General features: G+C 44.3%; 1 protein-coding gene across 1 annotated transcript in view; it reads left to right on the top strand.

The window, feature by feature from the left end:
• PHLPP1 (PH domain and leucine rich repeat protein phosphatase 1) overlaps positions 1–20,230 on the top strand; it is a gene marked incomplete at its 5' end in the record, with an annotated part of 104,089 nt that overhangs the window by 8,929 nt on the left and 74,930 nt on the right. Inside the window, 3 exons of the mRNA XM_015425846.1 lie at positions 10,775–10,921; positions 14,165–14,395; positions 18,866–19,068. Coding sequence (XP_015281332.1) covers positions 10,775–10,921; positions 14,165–14,395; positions 18,866–19,068 — 581 coding nt within the window. The remainder of the gene's footprint in view (positions 1–10,774; positions 10,922–14,164; positions 14,396–18,865; positions 19,069–20,230) is intronic.

Here is a 20,230-nt window from a genome sequence, read left to right as displayed (position 1 = left end):
CCTTTTTGGTAGGCATTGGCCGTCTATGGACTGCCCCCTTTCGGTAGGCATTGGCCGTCTATGGACTGGCCCCTTTTGGTAGGCATTGGCTGTCTATGGACTGCCCCCTTTTGGTAGGCATTGGACGTCTCTGGACTGCCCCCTTTTGGTAGGCATCAGAATGCCAGGTGCTGTGGCCTGCTGCACAGTCTTGTCCCCTCTGCTGTGGCTGTGTCTGCTTCCATTCAGGGCTGTCTGGAGCCCCATTGTCTTCATACACTTCCATTAAAACCCAACTTCCCTTCCCTCACTGCACACTAACTGGAACAGGGCAGGGAGGACTTGACCCTGTTTCCTGCAGCCAGGGCTCTGTGGCAGTGTGACGCATATACACATTTGCTATGTTCAGTTTGTCTGTTTGGAGGGGGACGCCCCTCCTTGGGGTCTAAAACAAGAATGCAGTGTTGGGGAGAGGCTGTGGCTCAGTGGCAGAGCATCTGCTTGGCATGCAGAAGGTCTAACGGTCTAGTGATTTTTGCTCTTTGTTGTTGCAGGAACCAAATGTGAGTCCCACAGTGGAGGATCTTCCCCTGCCCCAGATTCGGTGGAGGATCTTCCCCTGCCCCGGTAGCACAGCTGCACCAGAGGTGCTGACTTTCAGAGTCAGACGAGTTGCTCTCTGCTCAGAGAGAGCCCTGAACCTCAGCAGCCCAGCACTGGAGCACAATTGCAGTTAGTTTGGTGCCACGCAAGCGGGGGGGGGGGCACTCATGTACTCCCAAACATGCGGAGGATGCCATTTTTCTGTTCCCAGGTTTGGGAGGGGAGTTGGGGCTGGAAGATGCTCCTAATGGCACAGTTTCTCCAACCCTAATTTTATTTTCTGTCCCAGGATACTAAAGTTGTTAAAGGCTCTTTGGGAGGGAATGTGCTGTACTCATCAGGTTGATGTTTGGGCTTTTCATTAAAAAGGGGGGGGGGAGTGTTTCCGCATATCCAGGGAATCCTCCGAGTACACAGAAACACCTACCTTGTGTGTGGCTGGCACCCTTTTCCTGGTAACTGATAAACAAAGGACCATAAAATTTGCCGTTACAGGGAGTAGATAATTGTTCTTCTGAAAGGATCAGAACAGTATGTGGTAATTAGAGAGCTTTCCCCACCTTTTTTTTGGCATCATAAGAAACTTGTTTAAAGTAGCAGTAAAGTCATCTACTGAGCAATACTGGCATCTATATGTGGTGAAAGTGGTTTTCCTCAGACGTTCCCTGTACGGCTGGGGGGGAAAAAGAATTGGTTATGTAGGTAACTTGGTATCTGTCAGACTCTTGAACAGACTCACTCTCAACTGCACTCTCATATAGTGATTTGTTTATTGAGATATGAATATGTGTCAAGCTAAGCTCGTCTGTGTCAGAACTGACTGGGTTGGCACCAGTTCTGGTACTATACAGAATTCAAACAGTCCCGCCCCCTGTGACCCATCCAATCAAGCCATTCAAGCATCCCGCCTAAACAAGCTCACGCTTCTTCCCCCACCACCACCTGCAAACCTAACAGTTTCACATGTACAACGACTGGCTTGCAGAGACAGGCATTCAAGCACATTTGCATTCTTCCCATCTGGAAGGCCCCTTAAGAAAACAGTTACTCAGCGGCTAAGCGAAGCAGGTTCCCACACACGCATCCACATTCGCCAACTCGCGCTGCAGCAGGCCCTCATGGACAGCCGCGCCACATTGTGGGGGGAATGCAAGGGCCTTCCCACCCACCGCCCGCCAGCTTTCGTCGATGGTGCCGGCCCTCGACGCACTGCCCCGGAGAACTATGGCATCTAGGGCTTGCTGCCGCTTTTTCTTCAACGGGGGGCGGGGCGGAGAGGGGCGGGCTCGGTGCTGCCCGGGAGGGGAAGGAGAGGGCCCAGCTACCTGCCTCCCCCCCCACCCCCCACCCCCCCCCCCCCCCCGTGGCCCAAATACAGAATGAGTACAGGTAATAAAGACAGAACAAAAGATCCCATGGCAAACAAGGCCCCAAGTTTGACATTCTGTCCCCCCAAAGACCCCTCACCCCTCTGATTTGTCTGGGTGATGTTTATGGAAGGCGCAAACAAGCTTGGGGGCATCTCGGTGGAGTCAGTGGTGGTACTCAGTGGTGGAGTCAGCTTCTGTCTTTCTCTCATGGTTTTAGAGTTTGGGTTTAGCAACAGACTAATGGTTGTTTCCTAGGAGTCCTATGCAGCAAATTGCTGCCTGGCCCATTATTGGTTTCTGTACACTTTTTTTTTTGGGGGGGGGGGGAATAAAACCATTTGATGTAATTAGCATTGATGCGGACTTCTGCAGCTCAACTTGAATGCAAAGTTGTAATCTTCTTTAACTTATTGGCTTCAAAACATCCAGAAAAATAATCACTTCTGGAGAAGTTTCCCCCGAATTGTACATACTCCGTGTACATATGGGCTGTATAGCAGTGTTTTGCTGTACACACCAGGGGAAACCTGTGGGGTGTGATAGACTGCAGAGTTTGTTCCATTGTGGTCTTTGGTGCTGAATTAGAATGTCTGCTGTGGCATAGCGTGATCGTAGATGATTCTGATTGGTTGAGCTCCATGGGGTTCCAGCATGCACAGGGAGCTCTCCAGGAGCAGGGGCTTTGCTCTGTTCTCATTATGCATGGGTCCTTTCCTAACATGATTGCGAATGAGAATGATCTTTGTGTGACTTGGAGTCTCCATGTTCACCCTGGAGAGAAAAATGTTCATTTTTTTACTGTGAAGTAGGCGCTGCGGTGGCTCAAGTGGTTAAGATGCTGAACTGCAGGCTGGAAGGTCGGTAGTTCAGCAGTTCGAGAACCGAGTGCCGCATGATGGTTCCAGCTCCTGCCAGCCTAGCAGTTTGAAAGCAAGAAATTGCAAGTGGATAAATAGGTACCGCTTCGGTAGGAAGGGAACAGCATTCCGTGCGCCTCAGCATTTAGTCATGCTGGCCACATGACCACGGAAACAACTTCGGACAGCGCTGGCTCTTCGGCTTGGAAACGGAGATGAGCACCGCAACCCTAGAGTCGGATTTGACTGGCTTTCGAGCAAGGGAAGCCTTTACCATTTCTAACTAGGGGGAAGGAGGTTACTTTTGGCCTTGGTGAGTGTTGACATGTAGATTCAGTCACACCAAGTTCTGTTGCAGCCAGGGTGGATTTAATTTAAATCAGATTGATTCAAATCACGATTTAAATCACCAGTCAGTAAGATTAGATTTAAATCATGGGTTTTCTACATAAAGGCTCATTCTTGCTGGTATAGTCCTCATATTTACAACCAGATGGTTTCATTCTTAGATTAGTTTTACAGTTACATTAAAAAATTACTGATTTGGTTATACTGTTAGAAACACAGTAGATAGTTCACCTAACAATAATTTAATAATAATTTTCTCCAGTTTAATAAGTTAATTATTCATATTTGGACAACTTTTCTGCTGTGCTTTATTGGAAGGAGAAAAATAATCATTACTTTAATAATAACTAAATAGTTTTATTTAACTAAAACAATAGCATTATAGCATATGTATTCTTGTATTTTCTTATAGATCCATGTTTAGCAACTGATATGGTTAAACAAAATATATTAAAAAAAAAAACCCCTTAGATTATCAGCCTGTTCCACATATGAAAAACTTAAGATACTGTCCTCTGTGGCTCACTCATCTTCATCTTCTTGTTTGTTCATATTCTGGAAAAGAAAAACAAGCTTTCCTGCTTTACTTCAACAGTCTCTAAATCCAAGTGCTTGAGTGACTTCCACCAGTTCACCAGTGTGACTTTCTTTAAAACATCATCAGCAAACATATATTTCTTGACTGGGTTCTCCTTTAGCTCTGAAGTTTATTCTAGTTGGCATTACAGATGGATGATTGCTGGATACCCATGTCATAGCTAACTCCTCTTCCTCAGCACTTAAGGTTTGACCCTGGTCCCGGATATTGACAATATTGGCGATAAAATGAGCTGGAGACAGTGCTTGTCCCATTCATTTTTTTAACGCTTGTAATTTAATTCTGTCAGTGTGTAGTTCTGTTTTTAAGTGTTCACTCAGTTCCTTTCAAATTTCAACAGCGTCAGCAATTAAACGGCTATTTTTCTGTATTTTGTTTAAAGCTTCAGAAATGGGTTTCAGGATGCTCAGCATATGTTCAGCGTTTTGATGTTGAGGATTTTGGCCCAGTGTTGAAGATTTGGCCATGACATCTATTTTCTCACGATTTGGTTCACAAACTGTCATCAGAATAGCCCAGTTCTTGATATACTGCTCAAAGCACTCCATTACAGAGTTCCATCTAACATCTTACGGGAGGTGTTAGCTTGGCTCCACCCATTCTTTTCAGAGCGGCTGTAGCAAAATGATTGCTAAGGAAGTATTTAGCGATTTCAGTGACATTAGTCTTTATTTCTGGAACACTGAAGTCTTTGGCTAGGAGGTGCAGCAAATGAGCACTGCAGCCATATGTTTATTAGCTTTGTATTCCCTTTCTGCTGTTCTAAATTTCTTCTCATCTTGGATACATTTGCAGCATTGTCTGCGACCAAACTGCGTACTTAACATTTGAATTTTTGTTCACATGTTATGATAGCTTTTGCTGCCGCTTCTTGTAAGTATTCTGCTGGTTGTGCATTTCCTGACGTATCAGTAGCTTCTGCAAGGAAGACATTCTCTTCTTCTGTTGTTATACAGTCACATACAACAGGATCATTGTGGACATTACTCCACCCATCTAGACTTAGTTTAACAATTTTACCCTCTAGAGCTGTTGCACATTTCTCCAGTTCTCTGTCATACACTCAAGCAGTTTCCCTGCGACATCTGCTCCGCCGGGTGGACTGTATCCTGGTCTCAGTGACTGAACCATATTAATGAAGTGTGGGTTTTCAATCAGATGGAAAGAAGAGTTTGTCACATTAACAAACTGGGCATTTTTGTCATCAATTAACTCTTTTTCTAATCTGCTGGTTTTTATCACAAACTTATCTATGGTGGTTCCTGGATGGTCGGCTTTTTTCTTTCTTTTAGGTGATACACTGTGAATGTGTGATGTATATGATGTGACTGAAACACTATCTCTGAAATTGTAGAACAGGAGGAGGATCTCAAAGGTGGATGGTTTCTGGAATCCTTTATGTTGATGATGGATTCCCCTAAACAAAAAAAAGTCAATGCTGTTATTTTATTATTTATACCCAGGGGTCATTTCGTAGAAAAAGAGGTGCAGGAGCTCATTAGCATAACTTATTTGCATATGGCACACCTCCTGACATCACCGGAAGTGTGTCAGAAGGCAACACCCACTGCTCAGGCTCCACTGGACTGTTTTGGATTGCTAGCTGTTGGGGAGGGGGATGTGCAGATCTGTCCTCACAGAGGAGGGAGAGCTTGTACCTGAATAAAACTTGGTCTTAAAGGTGCCACTGTGGACTGTTTTGGACCAGTGGGCCGGGAGGGCTCTGCAACTTACCTGGCTGCTTCTTGCTCTGACTGCTGGGAGCAGGGGGTGGGGCTTGTTGCATGTGCCCGCCCCCTGGGCTCTATACTGCCGGAGCTCTGCTCCTGTGCGCTCCTGCAGGAAATGACCCCTGTTTACACCATTTCTGCTTATTTAATATTACTCATTGTATTCACTGGCATTCAGTACTGCCCCAAAAAGGAATATTTGTTTGTTTCAACTCTTTTATTTCTTCATAACAACTGTATCAAAATGACAGTAACAGGCAGTAATAATAATAACAAATATAATTTTGCCATGTCCTCAAGGCGTGATCTGGCCCATGGGGTCGCGAAGAGTCGGACTCGACTGTGCGACTGAACAACAACAACAACAACAAGGCAGTCTTTAAGAAATATGATGAAATCAAAACATTTACCAACGTGAAGAATCCCGCCTGTGCAAACATGTTCCTTTTGTCATCTTCATCACAGCACTTCTCGTGATGTTTCATTCGGTCCACCAGGCTTTGCATTTCTTTGTTGCAGTTTTTGCATTTTGCACGCATGCCTGCCTTACCCATAGGTAGAGGCGATTCATTTGTTCCCAAACTGGGTCTGTTTTACGGCCTGCTGCCATGATAGGTTTTCTCCTCCAGGGAAAGAATAATATGATAAACCTCAGGCTATACACACAAACAGAGGTCATTTCGGGGGGGATCGCGGGGGAACGCAGTTCCCCTGGGTGAGGTGCAGGGGGGCGGGGCACATGACAAAGCCCCGCCCCCTGCTTCCGGCCGCCCCGCTTCCGGCCCTCATTCAGCCAGGAGGAGGCAGGAGAAGAGGGAGGGTAAGTTGCTTCCTCCCTGCCTCTCCCCACCCCTGCCTGCCTGGGGCCAGGGAGGGCCTTCGCGGGGCTTCCTTGCACTCCCACCAGCCTTGCAGGTTCACCGCCGGGCCCCTCATGGGGCTCGGCAGTGGAGCTGTAAGGCCGGCGGCAGCAGCCAGGACCGTTGGGGGCGGGGTGTGTGGCCTTATGACACACTTCTGGTGATGTCAGGGGGTGTGGCCTTATAACACACTTCTGGTGATGTCAGGGTGTGTGGCATATGCTAATGCGTTATGCTAATGAGTTCCCCTAGCTCTTTTTCTACGAAACGACCCCTGCACACTATGATCCAAAGACTTGTGGAGTATTCTGCTCAAAAGGTTTCACTTTCGTTTTTACTGCTTGCCCCTCCCTCGTCAAACTTAGCTTCTTGTGTAGATCTATTCCACTCCCAACGATCTTCTATGCATAGAATTTTTTGAAGCTTAGCACTTAAGAGGCAAGGGGTTGATTCTGTGTACATAGATCTTTTTCTCAACTCTGTATGTTTATTTTATAACATTCTTGCTGTGAAGAAGAGGCTTGTGATGATCTCTGCAGACACAAACTGACAGTTTTGAGAGCTGTAAAAGCCAGCATCTGTGATAATATCTTCTAAATAGAAAAACTGCCCAATAATCTTACAGGAATTAGTTTCTCTAGATTTTCTGGGTTGTGTGGCCATGGTCTTGGCATTGTAGAACCTGACGTTTCGCCAGTAGCTTTGACTGGCATCCTCAGAGGTATAACACCGAAAGATAGAGTACTCTCTGTCGAGGTGAGAAGAAAAATGGTAGGCAGGTAATTTATATCTACTCCAGAAGGTAAGGTAGGGCTGAGTCATTATCTTGTAGGATTTCCCCAGGCTATGAACATGCTAATGAAGGAGTTTTCCTGAGGAGGTTCTTTTGTATATGGATTGTTTCCTGAGGAGGTTTCCTGTTTCCTGAGGAGGTTCTTTTGTATGTTGATTGGCTGTTGAAATTCTAATCTTATCTGTAGTGCTGTTGTCAGATGTAGAGCCTTTTGTGTTTTTCAGGACAGGAAACCATGCCCTATTTATTTTTAAACTCTCTTCTTTCCTGTTGAAATTGTGTTTATATTTATGAATTTCTATGGCTTCCCTGTGTAATCTGACATGGTAATTGGAAGTGTTGTCCAGCCTTTCAGTGTCTTGGAACAAAATACTGTGTCCTGTTTAAATTAGGCTATGTTCAGCCACTGCTGATTTTTCAGGTTGGCCAAGTCTGCAGTGTCTTTCATGTTCTTTTATTCTTGTCTGAGCTCAGTCTTTCAGAAACCTCTGGAAGAGCACGACACTGTGGAAGGATTAATGGAATTCATTTACCAAAAAATTTAAACATTGCATGAATATACAACTCCATGCTACATAATTAAAAAGTAATCCTTGTTTCACGGTGAATAACCTTCGGACTGTAATGTATCTTAAATAGGAAACTGTCTCTAGATTTTATTTTAAAAAATCCAATTTAAATTTTAAAAATCTGATTTAAATTTTTTTAAATCCGATTTTTTGATTTAAAAAAGCCATTGATTTTTATTCACCTCGGTTTTAAACAAGTGAGGTGACAGGGACAGAGAGAAGGCATTAGGGAAGAGGTGAGACAAAGCCACAGAGGTAAGGCCTGACCAGACCTCGGGGACCCCTTGGCCTCAGAAAAAACCCCGGTATTGAGACAGTGGTCCTTGTAAAACAGAGCAGAACCTGGCCCTCCAAATGGTTTCTGTATCCCATTGTGGCTCTTGGACTAAAATGTCTAAACATCCCTGGAGGTGGTGGTTGTTGTTCAGTCGCACAGTCAAGTCCGACTCTTCGCGACCCCATGGACCAGATCACACCAGGCCTTCCAGTCTTCCGCCGTCCTCTGAAGTTTGCTCAACTTCATGTTCGTTGCATCGATGACACTGTCTAACCATCTCATCCTTTGCCGTCCCCGTCTTCTTTGACCTTCAATCTTTCCCAGCATCAGGGTCTTCTCCAGTGAGTGCTCCCTTCTCATTTGGTGGCCTGGAGGTAGACCATAGGAAAAGCTTTCCTTACTGGTAGGCCTCCAGAGATTTAGTGGCAAAGTTTTTATATGTTGCTGTTCTTCTATGAAGTAATATACTGTAATTTGGGGACATTTCAATTTATGACTCATTTTATGTTTAGTTCTTTTATGCACTTGTTTAATGTTCTGTCTTTTATAATGCCAATAAAGGATAACTAACTACCGGTAGGAATTTCTTGGACTGCTACGGGGGTAAAGTGCAAAAAGAACCTTTTCCTCATTATCCCGCCATGAAATAGAAAGGCAAAGCGTCTCCTATACGAAGACATTTTTGGCTCCTTGGAATATTGAACCATTACTTAACCATGTTTGAGCAGTAAGCTGTCAGTTGACTGGTTAGCTGACGGTATTCGACGATTCATTTGACCATGATGTTAACCTTACTTGATAGCTTTTGTGGGCTCGCTTGCAGGCAGAGATTGGTCAAGTTGTTTTGGTAAATGGCAAAAGAAAGAAAGAAAGAATAAAACCAAAATGGTCCACACAGTGGTGGCTAAATATATAATAGAAAAACAAACAAAATCACAGAACAAAGTTTGAGTCCAGTGGTACCAACAAAGTTTAATTCTGAGTATAAGCTTTAGTGTTAGGGTTGCCAAGTCGGTCGTTGCGCCGCAGCGGGGGACTCCCGGCTGGCGTCTGGAGTGCGCCGCATGCACGCACATCACCCGGAAGTGACATGACGACGCCGGGCACGCTGGGGGCGGGGCCACGACCATCCGAGGGAAAACCATAGAGTTTTCCCTCGGATGACCGTGGCCCCACCCCCAGTGTGCCCGGCGTGGTCGCATCACTTCCGGGTGACGCGCACATCAGGGTGGGGCTCCCCCCAGGGCCCGGTCCGCCGCCGCCGGGGAACGGGCCTCTGGGGCGGGGGTTTCCCCGCCCCCTGGGGGGACTTGGCAAGCCTATTTAGTGTGCATACACACTTCATCAGATATTACAGCTCGTGTTCCTTTACTAGTACCCTAAATTGTACCCCGAAACCTGTCACCGTAGATGGACTGTCTCATTCTGCTTATTGGCTAGTTCTTTAGTAGGCTGAATAAGAGGAAAGTAGATTGGCATTGTGTACACAATTTACACACATTTCTGTGCATGTACAAGCACACAATTTAGGCATGAGCCTAAGTTGCCCCAGGAAGGTTACGGAGTATCTTCCTTGGATGTTTTCGAGGACTTGCTACAGTTTCCTGTGATACGTGCTTTAAGACTTGATTTTCTTTTTTTTTCTAAATTAACCAGAACAAAATCAAAATCTGCTCCCCTTCAATTATATTTTTATTTTATTCCATTTGTATTCTGCCCTCCCCGCAAACAGGCTGAAACGCAACTGAGCACGACTTTTTAACTGAAGCACAACTACTGGTATTTAGCGTGCAGTCACACAATACAGTGTCCGAGTAGATTGACAAATCTAAAATGTAAACAATTGGATTTTAAAAGTATATGTATTGTCATGCTTTCGTGATACATTTTAGCTACAGGTTAGGAAATCCTTAGGCTCTGATGTTTCCAGGACAGAATTCTGAAGCTCCAGGTCATATTTGTTGGTTTTACAGCATGCTACCTTTTGTAGTGCAAGATGAAACTCTGACGCAACTCTTTTCATTTCTAGCCATTGGTGATAGAAAAATATGCTAGTCAGAACTAACATTAGCGTGTGACAAAGGAGGTCTCCATATAGCTCATTGTTGGTTCTATGGGCAGCAAGGTTCCCTCTAAGCTGAGTTAGTGTGAGCTAGCTCACAGTTTTTTAGCCTCCGGCTCACCCATTTTTGTCTTAGCTCAGGAAGGACGGCTCCATAGCAAACTAATTTATGCAGTAGCCCAATCGCTCGCTCACAACTGTAACGCCAGTAGCTCACAAAGTAGACTTTTTGCTCACAACACTTTGTATATGGTAAAATAGTCTCTCACCAAAAGGATTTTCAAGCGACTTGGTTCCCAGCAGTGGAATATCTCGTAGACGAAGAAGTGATTCCAAACAACTCTTATTACAAAGATCTGTTATATTTTTAAAAGGCTCTTACGGGTTGAGAATGTTGATTATTGCATGGTATTAATTTGTGTTCTGAATGTACTGTTGAATATATTGTTCAGAATAATAATAACAATAACAACAACAACAACAACAACAACAACAACAAAACAACAACAATAATAATAATAATAATAATAATAATAATAATAATAATAATAATCTTATTTTAAAAAAGACTCCACAGCTTAGGGGGAGCATTAATGGGCAGTGGGGGGGAAGGAAAAGCAACAGTGTCTGAAACATCAACCTTCTAAGCACTCAAGCACTGAATAACCTGGTATTTAGTTGATGATAAAGTTGCTCACATCCTTTTCGTCCTGTATTTTTGATCGTAGGTTCAGCAAGCTGAAGAGCCTTAACCTTTCCAACAATCACTTAGGAGACTTTCCTTTGGCAGTGTGCAACATTCCAACCCTGTCTGAGCTCAACGTCTCCTGCAACGCACTCCGAAGTATTCCAGCAGCCGTCGGTGATATGAACAAGTAGGTACACCGAACATGGCCCGAGTGTATTGACTTTGTCCTCGGTAACGTCATGAAACAGAACCACAGATGAAAGGGGGGCACTCCAATTTAGCTAATTTACACACCAACTATTCCATGCGTGTATAGTGCCATCAGTGGAGCTGTGGTGGCTCAAGTGGTTAAGACGCTGAACTGCAGGCTGTGGAAGGTCAGTAGTTCAGCAGTTCGAGACCCGAGTGTGCCGCATGACGGAGTGAGCTCCCGTCTCTGGTTCCAGCTCCTGCCAACCTAGCAGTTCGAAAGCAAGAAATTGCACGTAGATAAATAGGTACCACTTCGGTGGGAAGGGAACAGCGTTCCGTGCGCCTTGGTGTTTAGTCATGCCAGCCACATGACCATGGAAACGTCTTCGGACAGCGCTGGCTCTTTGGCTTTGAAACGGAGATAAGCAACCCTAGAGTCGGATTCGACTGGCTTTCGAGCAAGGGAACCTTTACAGTTACCTTTATAGTGCCATCAAGTCGCGGCTCGCTTGTGGTGACCCGGTAGGGTTTTCAAAGCAAGAGGCCATGTAAGTGGGTTGCCATTGCCTGCCTCTGCATAGCACCCCTAGGTTTCCTTGATGGTCTCCCATCTGAGTACTAACCAGGGCTGAACCTGCTTCTGAAATCTCTAGAGATCCAGCCACCCTGGGCTAGTCAGGTCAGGCAAGGTAGCTTATTCAGGCCAGGCCTATTCCATGCAATATTTGTGTCCCATGTTCCCCTGTCTTCTCTGATCACCACCTTTCCTAACATATTTAGAAGAATGCAAAATTGGTGCAACTTGAAGGCTGGGTGTGCTCCTCCTGTTAGCTTTTCCCGCTGTCAAGCACAGCAAGCCTAGAATTCAGAACCTAAATAGGTTAGTCAAGAATGGAAGAGGGCCAACTCTAAAAATCTAATTATGAGACATACAAAAATACACATGTATTTATTCAACACAAATTAAAATGACAAATAAGGGCCCATTCATACCTCATATACAAATATAAAAATACAAAGGCTGATGAAGTAGACCTAACGCGTTTCGGCCTTCACAGGCCTTCCTCAGAGGTCTAATGCAAATAGAACATGTTGGCGAATATGTAAAAATTCCTCTTATAACAGATATGGTGGGACAATCAGGTGCTGAGCAATGTAACCGATTGTTAATTGATGGGAACCGGACAATTACCGAAACTGTGGCAAAGTTTTGGGTAGCATGCTACTGCATCCGAAATACACAATCAAATATATAATAATAGTTGCCTAATAGTCTCTGTTTTATGTCCTTCTTTTATTTTATTATGCTCAACTGTATTTTTATAGAGTTTTATTTTACTGTCCTAAATTCAGTTATATGAATGTTATGAATGTTATATTTAAGCATGTGTGTTCTATGGCTTGTTGACGTAATAAATGCCTGACTGACTGACTGACCGACCAGAACGCAATTGTTCCAAAGTTTAACCACTGGGCAAAAATACAAATGAAACCTCCAGTGCAATCACATGTCCAGTGGTACTTCTCTCTGGTCAACTATATATTCTCCTGAGATTGTATAGCCAAATGTTCCCAATGAAATATTCCTTCAGTTAAGAGCAGTGTTGCTCAAAAACGTATTGGACCTATATATATATATATAGGTTCATTTTTTTCCCCCTTTTCCCCTTTTTTTCCTTATAAGCACAGCAAGCTTTCATATAAATTTCAGATTGCCATCAAGAGATGAAACAACCTGGCATTGTATATAAGTAGTAAGTTTTGGTTCGTTCCAGTCACTACGCGGGAACCCAACCCAGCCCAGTTGCCTCCTATCTCTGCACTTCCCTGCCTCTAAAAGAACACAGCTTCTTCTGTTCCTAGGGCCTCAGAGCATTTTCTTTAATCTGAACTGCGTGTTTTTTTAAAAAAAACATGCGCCACAAAGTGTACTCTTGGTCCGTGTTTTGTTTGTTGTCGGGTTTCCACTCAGCAGTGGGCCATTGAAAAACGAACATTCCGTGATGATACAATAGTTCGGCCAAGAGCTAATGAGGGGACCCTGGCAGGAGGTGACAGAGAGGGTGCAGCCTGTTCTTCCGCCTAGTTTACGTAATCTGAGATGACTTAAATCCAAGTCGTTCCCTTGTGGTGTTTTTATCAGTCAGTGCTGGTGTCTGAGTTACTTACTGGAACAGTGAAATAGATACTTAACTAGTTCCAAATCCTGTGTGTGTTTGTGTTTAAAGCAGTCTGTGTATTCTGTGGGCTTGCTCGGCCTCTCTTGTCTTCTGGGATGTTGGAATCCCAAAAATGATGGATTCCAACACTAGAATTCTGAAGGACACTCTGTCCCGGATTTATTTCTGATCAAACTTTGTTCCTCTCAGAGTCTGGGTGAAATGGCTTCCTATTTTTCCTGTGGAGTCCTTCCCACTGTACCTTCCTTTTTCCAGGATTTATTAGGGAGGGCACCTACAATCCATGGTGGTACTTGGGCATCAGGGCCCGTATGCGGCTTACACGTATGTGCAGTGATACGCGAGAAACGTAGTACAAATTAGTTCAACTGCCAGATCCCCAAAGGCTTGCTGAAAAAGACAGTCTAGAACTTTGCTTGAGTTTAAACTGTGATTGCCGCCTGTAAAATCTTAGCGTTTATGCAGGCCCCAGACCATAAAAACCCTCAAATATTAAACACGTCTTGATCAATGTTCCCTCTAAACTGTGCCATCTTGTGAGCAAAAATTCTACTTTGTGGGTACAGGGTAATCTGGAGGTTGAGCACTTGAATGAGATTTTAAGAGATGGCCAACTTGGTTTTTATGCGAGGAGTATTGAATATATTTTTCTATGATTATAACTGGTTTTAATTTTTTTTAATGTATGTATTGTTTTATGTTATGACTTGGTAATACGACTTGTAAGCCGCCCTGAGCCTACGGGGAGGGCGGGATAGAAATACAAATAATAAATAAATAAATAAATTAAAGTTTGTGAGTGAGTGATTTGGCTACTGCATCGATTAGTTTGCTCTGGAGCCATCCTTCCTGAGCTAAGACAAAAATGTGTGAGCTGGAGGCTAAAAAAACTGTGAGCTAGCTCACACTAACTCAGCTTAGAGGGAACACTGATCTTGATACTGATCTTATAAACTTACTGGTAATTGGTGTACACGCTGCAGTGCAAGCTTATGAAGACGGACGTTGTGGCAGATAACATTATTTTCATTGTCTCACCTCCCCTTGTCTTCCAACAGTTTACAGACCTTCTTGCTGGATGGCAACTTCCTCCAGAGCCTTCCTGCGGAGTTGGAAAGGATGCACCAGCTTAGCTACCTGGGTCTTTCTTTCAACGAATTCTCTAACATTCCAGAAGTCATTGAGAAGCTGTCGGCCATGGAGAAGCTCTGCATGTCTGGAAACTGCATGGAGGCACTCAGTTTGGAGACGCTAAGGAGAATGCCACACATTAAACACATAGATTTAAGGTATGTACCCTTGGGGAAAAAAATAAAAACAAAACATCCCTGCCCAGTCTTCTTTATTAAGGGAGAGGTAGACCTCTTTCTAATTTGGTTGTTAAAACTGTGCACCTGCAGTTTTTCAGGATATTGGTGAAATTTAATCCCAAATGTTAATTTTAAAATCTGAGTAAGGGTCTTGTTGTAGATGCCTACCCTTCTTTATTCAAGGAACAGGATTAGGTTGGTTTCCCCAACAATAAATTATTCCACTTTCATTAATCAACCACAATTGCATCTTCTGACTGAACATTCCCAAGTCCCTCAGTCCTTCCTCAGAGGGCTTGGTCTCCAGACCCCTGATCATCCTCGTCGCTCTCCTCTGCACCTGCTCCATTCTGTCCACTTCCTTTTGGAAGTGAGGCCTCCAGAACTGCACACAATACTCCAGGTGCGGCCTGACCAATGCAGGACTATGACATCTTGCTATTTGGATGTTATGCGTCTATTGATACACCCCGAGATAGCATTAGCCTTTTTTGTTGCTGCATCACACTGGCTCCTCATATTTAACTTATGGTCCACCCATACCTCACGATCTTGTCCACACACATTGCTGCCCAGAAGTGTATCCCCCATCCAATATGCATGTTTCTGATTTTTGTTACCCAGATGTAGAACTCGGCGCTTATCCTTGTTAAATTGCATCTTGTTCACATCCGCCCACTTTCCCAGCGTGTTCAGGTCTTGTTGAGTTCTGTATCTTCTGATGTGCTTGCTGCTCCTTCCAATTTGGTGTCATCTGCACATGTAATAAGTAGCCCATCCACACCCTCATCCAGATCGCTGATAAAAAATATTGAAAAGTACCGGGCCCAGAACCGAGCCCTGTGGCACCCCACTGGACACCTCCGGTCCGTTCAGATGAAATGCCATTGACAACTCCTCTCTGAGTGAGGTTCTCCAGCCAGTTCCCTATCCACCTAACTATCCTAGGGTTCACAGTCCTCTAGTTTACCCATCAGAACATCATGGGGAACCCTGTCATAAGAACATAAGAGACGCCAGTGTTGGATCAGGCCAAAGGCCCATCCAGCCCAACACTCTGTATCACACAGTGGCAAATACCAGGTGCCATCAGGAGGTCCACCAGTGGGGCCAGGACATTAGAAGTCCTCCCACTGTTGACCAAGCACCAAGAAGACAGAGCATCACTTGCCCCAGAGCCCCTATCTATACCTTGTGGCTAATAGCCACGGATGGACCTCTGCTCCATATGCTTATCTAATTCCCTTTTGAAGCCGTCCATGCTTGTAGCTGCCACCACCTCCTGTGGCAGTGAATTCCAAGTGTCAAAAGCTTTACTGAAATAACTCTGATCCATTGAAGCACTGGTGATTCATTAACCCGTTTTACTTGTCCATGTTTTCATGAACTCCAGATGCGTGTGCGCAGTTGAAAGAGCGAGGAGGCCGTTTTTATGAATACTGGTATGCTGGCTGCCCTCGTTCTTTAACTGTGCCCCAAAGCATTGTTTTCATTGTATGATTTAATAGGTCTTGTCAACTCAGCCCTGAGAATGAAGCTGAAGTCTTCAGAGTTCAATAAAATAACCCAGTTGTCTGTTTTTTTATAGATAACCTTTTATTTCTGCAATAATTCTCAGACTGGGCAGGACAAATTCTATTTTACCCCCCTTTGTCCGCTGTCATGTGTGTGAATGGGTGTGGGTTCTTTCTTGCGCGTGCCAGAGTATCGATGTGGAATCCATAATTCTGAAGCAAGGAGAGCTTATCTATTTCCAGTTAGATTTGAGTCCGGTAGCACCTTAGAAACTGTGGTGGACCGGGCCTGTGTCAGCTGGCAGGCCCCATTCTGCCCACCCCTCCTTGGTCTGACCTGGCACCTGAAGGGGCCATTTCACTCCACTACCTCAGGATACTGCTGCCACCACCATCCCTGTCTTGGACTCTGGTTAGACAGAACAGCCTCCTAACCTCCCTCCGGTGTCCGTAGGAACCTGCCTCAGGGCTTCCCAGGGTTCTTTGAGGCTCCCCTGGAGAGTTGGCAATTGGCCATCTTACTGCTTTTCTCCTTAGGGGATTCCCTGACCCACTCCTAGAGTTTTCAAGTGGCTGGGGGAACTATGTGGTACAGAGGGACTTCACTCCTTCAGCCATCAAAGGATTTATTTAAAACTCACAACTATATATACAGGCACATCAGAAGTGAATGGAAGAAATAAAATAATGTTGACAAAAACGCTTCCTCTCTCTCCCTCCTCTAAACTCATGCCCTATAGAGGTGGTTTGGAGGGCAGATACATTACTTCATCACTCTGGGGTAAGCTGGACAAACATATCCCCCCCAAATGGCCACCATCTCTGGCCCGGCAGTAGGGGCGTACCTGCCTCTGTCTCTTTCGAACTCCAACCAACCAACCGACTGGCTCTCCCTCCTGCAGCATTCTGGGGCAGATCTCCTCACAAACCTTGATGGATTTCCTGTCTTTTCCAGGGATTTGCCCTCAGATTACTGGTTGGAGACCGGAGGGGTGGGGAATGAGGAGGAAATTAGGCCAAAGCCTACCTAAAGCTTTTTTTTATTAACAATTTTTAACTTTTAACAATAACATCGATACAGATAAACATAAAACTTAAATAATTTTTAACAATTAAAAATAAATCATAAATGTACTGTAGTGATTTTAAATGGCTTTAAATATGTTTTATATTGGCTTAGGCCTCCTTGTAAGCTGCCCTGAGCCCGCATAGCAGGGAGGGCGGGGTATAAATTGAATTTATAAATAAATAAAATAAATAAATCATATCTTGGGGGGGACTTCTGGTGGACGTTGATTCGAACGCCCGCACCAGAGGCTGCCTCCGCATTGTTTCAAACTAAAAAAAATTAAAACGCCTACCATACGTAAAAAATAAATCATGTCTTGATACAGAGGATTTTGAGGAAGTAAATCTTTTTTCATTAAATAACTAACTGTTGGATACCAAATCTTAACCAACTTGTTCTGGTATTGAATTATTGGAACATTAATTAAGTTGTGTCCTTTTACTTAAAATAAAACAGTTCCAAATTTTATTTAACCATCGTTGAACAGAGGGTACTTGCCTATCGATCCATTTTACCGCTATCAAAGTTTTCGCTATGGTCAACAAAATTGAGGGTTGCTCTGCCTACCTAAAGTTTGATAGCCTCCTCCTATCCAGCCTACGGAAAGTTAAACCCCCACACTAGACAGCGTTTCTCCACAGAAACCAACAAGACTTTTGGGGTATAAGCTTTCGAGAATTAGCTCTCCGCTTGTACTCTACTGTGTCTGACGAAGGGAGCTTTGGGTCTTGAAAGTTGATACCCTGAAACTCTCGTTGGTCTCTGAGGGGCTTCTGGTCTCAAGTCGGGACTGTTGTGCTGCAGACCAGCATGGCCCCACTCTGACATATCTTCTCTCGCATTTTTTGTTTTATATATCTTTTTATCGTTCTGCCTTTACAATTTACCCTCCAAGGAATCTAAACAGCACTTAAGTATTGGAAAATGCATCTAGATCCGTCTACATTCATGTGAGACTATTGATGGTCCCAGATGACTTTTGCCGGATGTCCACAAAAATCAAAATCAAACTCAGGCAGGGCTGTTCATCAGATGCTAACTACGAATCTTCTTGAGCTCAGGATACTGACCTTGGGGTACTTTGCCGTAATTGTTTAGAGAGAATGACCTTTATTTCCCATAGGCATAATCTTTGGTGAGAAAGTCAACACTCCAAATTATATCTGGTGGTGGTGGTGGTGGTGGCGGCGGCGGAAAGGCCTGTCAAGTCGCAGCCAATTATGATGAACCCCGTAGGGTTTTCAAGGCAAGAGACGTTTGCCATTACCTGCCTCACCTCACGACCCTGCTGTTCCTTGGTGGTATCCCATCCAAATACTAGCCTGCTTAGTTTTCGAGATCTGACGAGATCGGGCTAGGCAGTTATCCAGTTGTACTCCAAATTATATCCCAGTGAAATGACTGGCTATTTAGCTGGGAGCAGTGTCAACAGCTTCTACAACAATACGTAATGTTAAATTGTTTAAATTGTTAACTTATTACTGTTAGCACTTTTTTTTAATGTTGTGATTGTTATGGTTTTAGGACCATGGTACTATTTATTGTTGTTTTTATGCTGTCGTAAGCCGCCCTGAGTCAGCCAAGGCTGGGAGGAGGGCGGGGTATAAATGTAATAAATAAATAAATATAATAAATGCACCTAGTAAGTAACCCTGGGTTAGCATTGCAAAATCTAAGTAGGTTGTATGAGAAATCTTTGGGGGTGCCCTTTGTAAGCCACTTTGAGCCACCTTTTGAGACATAAGAATCTGAGTCCATAGATTTACAATGCTGAAGAATGAATAAATGGATAGCCGTGCATTCTGCTTCCCACATTCATAATAACGTGACTGTAACGGATGGCTCTCCATTCACCTCTCACCCCAGGCTAAATGCAATCAGAAGGTTGGTGTCAGATAATTCTGACTTCCTGCATCACGTGACCCAGCTTGACCTTCGGGACAATAAACTGGGCAGTCTTGACGCCACCATCTTCAATAACGTTGAAATACTGCACTGTGAAAGAAACCAGCTGGTAACCCTCAAAATCAGTGGATACTTGCTGAAAGCTCTCTACGCCACTTCAAATGGTAAGTTTGACTTTTAAGATAGCAAAGGACTCATTTCCCTCCCCCTGTCCTGGCTTGTACTGCCATTGTAAACTCGACTAGGTTTACCCCTAGCCCGTACCTCAGGGGTACTATATAAAGCATTTACCAGTAACAATAAAAATGTAAGGAGAGAGAGCCAGGCCAGTGGAAAATGTAGCAGCAGCGGTAATAACCAGTAATTCATATTCCTGTTTCACTGCATACAGTTCATGTTGTTTATATTTCCGTTCGAAGCAGTTCCACATATATTATTTCAGTCGTCGTATTCAGAGTAAACTAGATGAGAGTTCTCTTCCAGGAAAGTTATTGTGTTATTATTCATATTTATTATGGGACTGTGGTGGCTCAAGTGGTTAAATGTTGTTTATATTTCCGTTCGAAGCAGTTCCACATATATTATTTCAGTCGTCGTATTCAGAGTAAACTAGATGAGAGTTCTCTTCCAGGAAAGTTATTGTGTTATTATTCATATTTATTATGGGACTGTGGTGGCTCAAGTGGTTAAGATGCTGAACTGCAGGCTGTGGAAGATCAGTAGTTCAGCCGTTCGAGACCCGAGTGTGCCGCATGACGGAGTGAGCTCCCGTCTCTAGTTCCAGCTCCTGCCAACCTAGCAGTTCGAAAGCAAGAAATTGCAAGTAGATAAATAGGGACCGCTTCAGTGGGAAGGTAACAGTGTTCCGTGCGCCTTGGTGTTTAGTCATGCCGGCCACATGACCACGGAAACGTCTTCGGACAGCGTTGGCTCTTCGGCTTGGAAACGGAGATGAGCACCGCAACCCTAGAGTTGGACTCGACTGGCTTTCGAGCAAATGAACCTTTACCTTTATTCATATTTATTAAGCATATTTCGGCCATTTTTCTCCTCCAGAGAGCTCCAAAGAGGTTTATATATATAAAATAAATAGTTTAAACAAACAGACCCAAGGTGCGGGGTGGAGGAGATGCGTAGGGGAGCCGTGTCAGATGGGAAACCCCAGTGAGCCAATCAGTCCATACGAATTGCCCCTTGTCTCTTTTACACGAGTGGGAAGGCTGATAAGAGACAAAACCCAGCATTTTTCTGCCATGAAACATGAGGCAAAATCGGGTCAGTGTGGGAGTGGGGCAAGTTTGTACCACACCAAGGAAGAGAGACTTA

This window comes from Gekko japonicus, unplaced genomic scaffold, assembly GCF_001447785.1.
Source record: "Gekko japonicus isolate JY-2015 unplaced genomic scaffold, Gekko_japonicus_V1.1 scaffold2389, whole genome shotgun sequence".
Taxonomy (NCBI): domain Eukaryota; kingdom Metazoa; phylum Chordata; class Lepidosauria; order Squamata; family Gekkonidae; genus Gekko; species Gekko japonicus.
The sequence above is the reverse complement of the archived record's forward strand: the minus strand, read 5'-3'. Positions and strand labels throughout refer to the sequence as shown.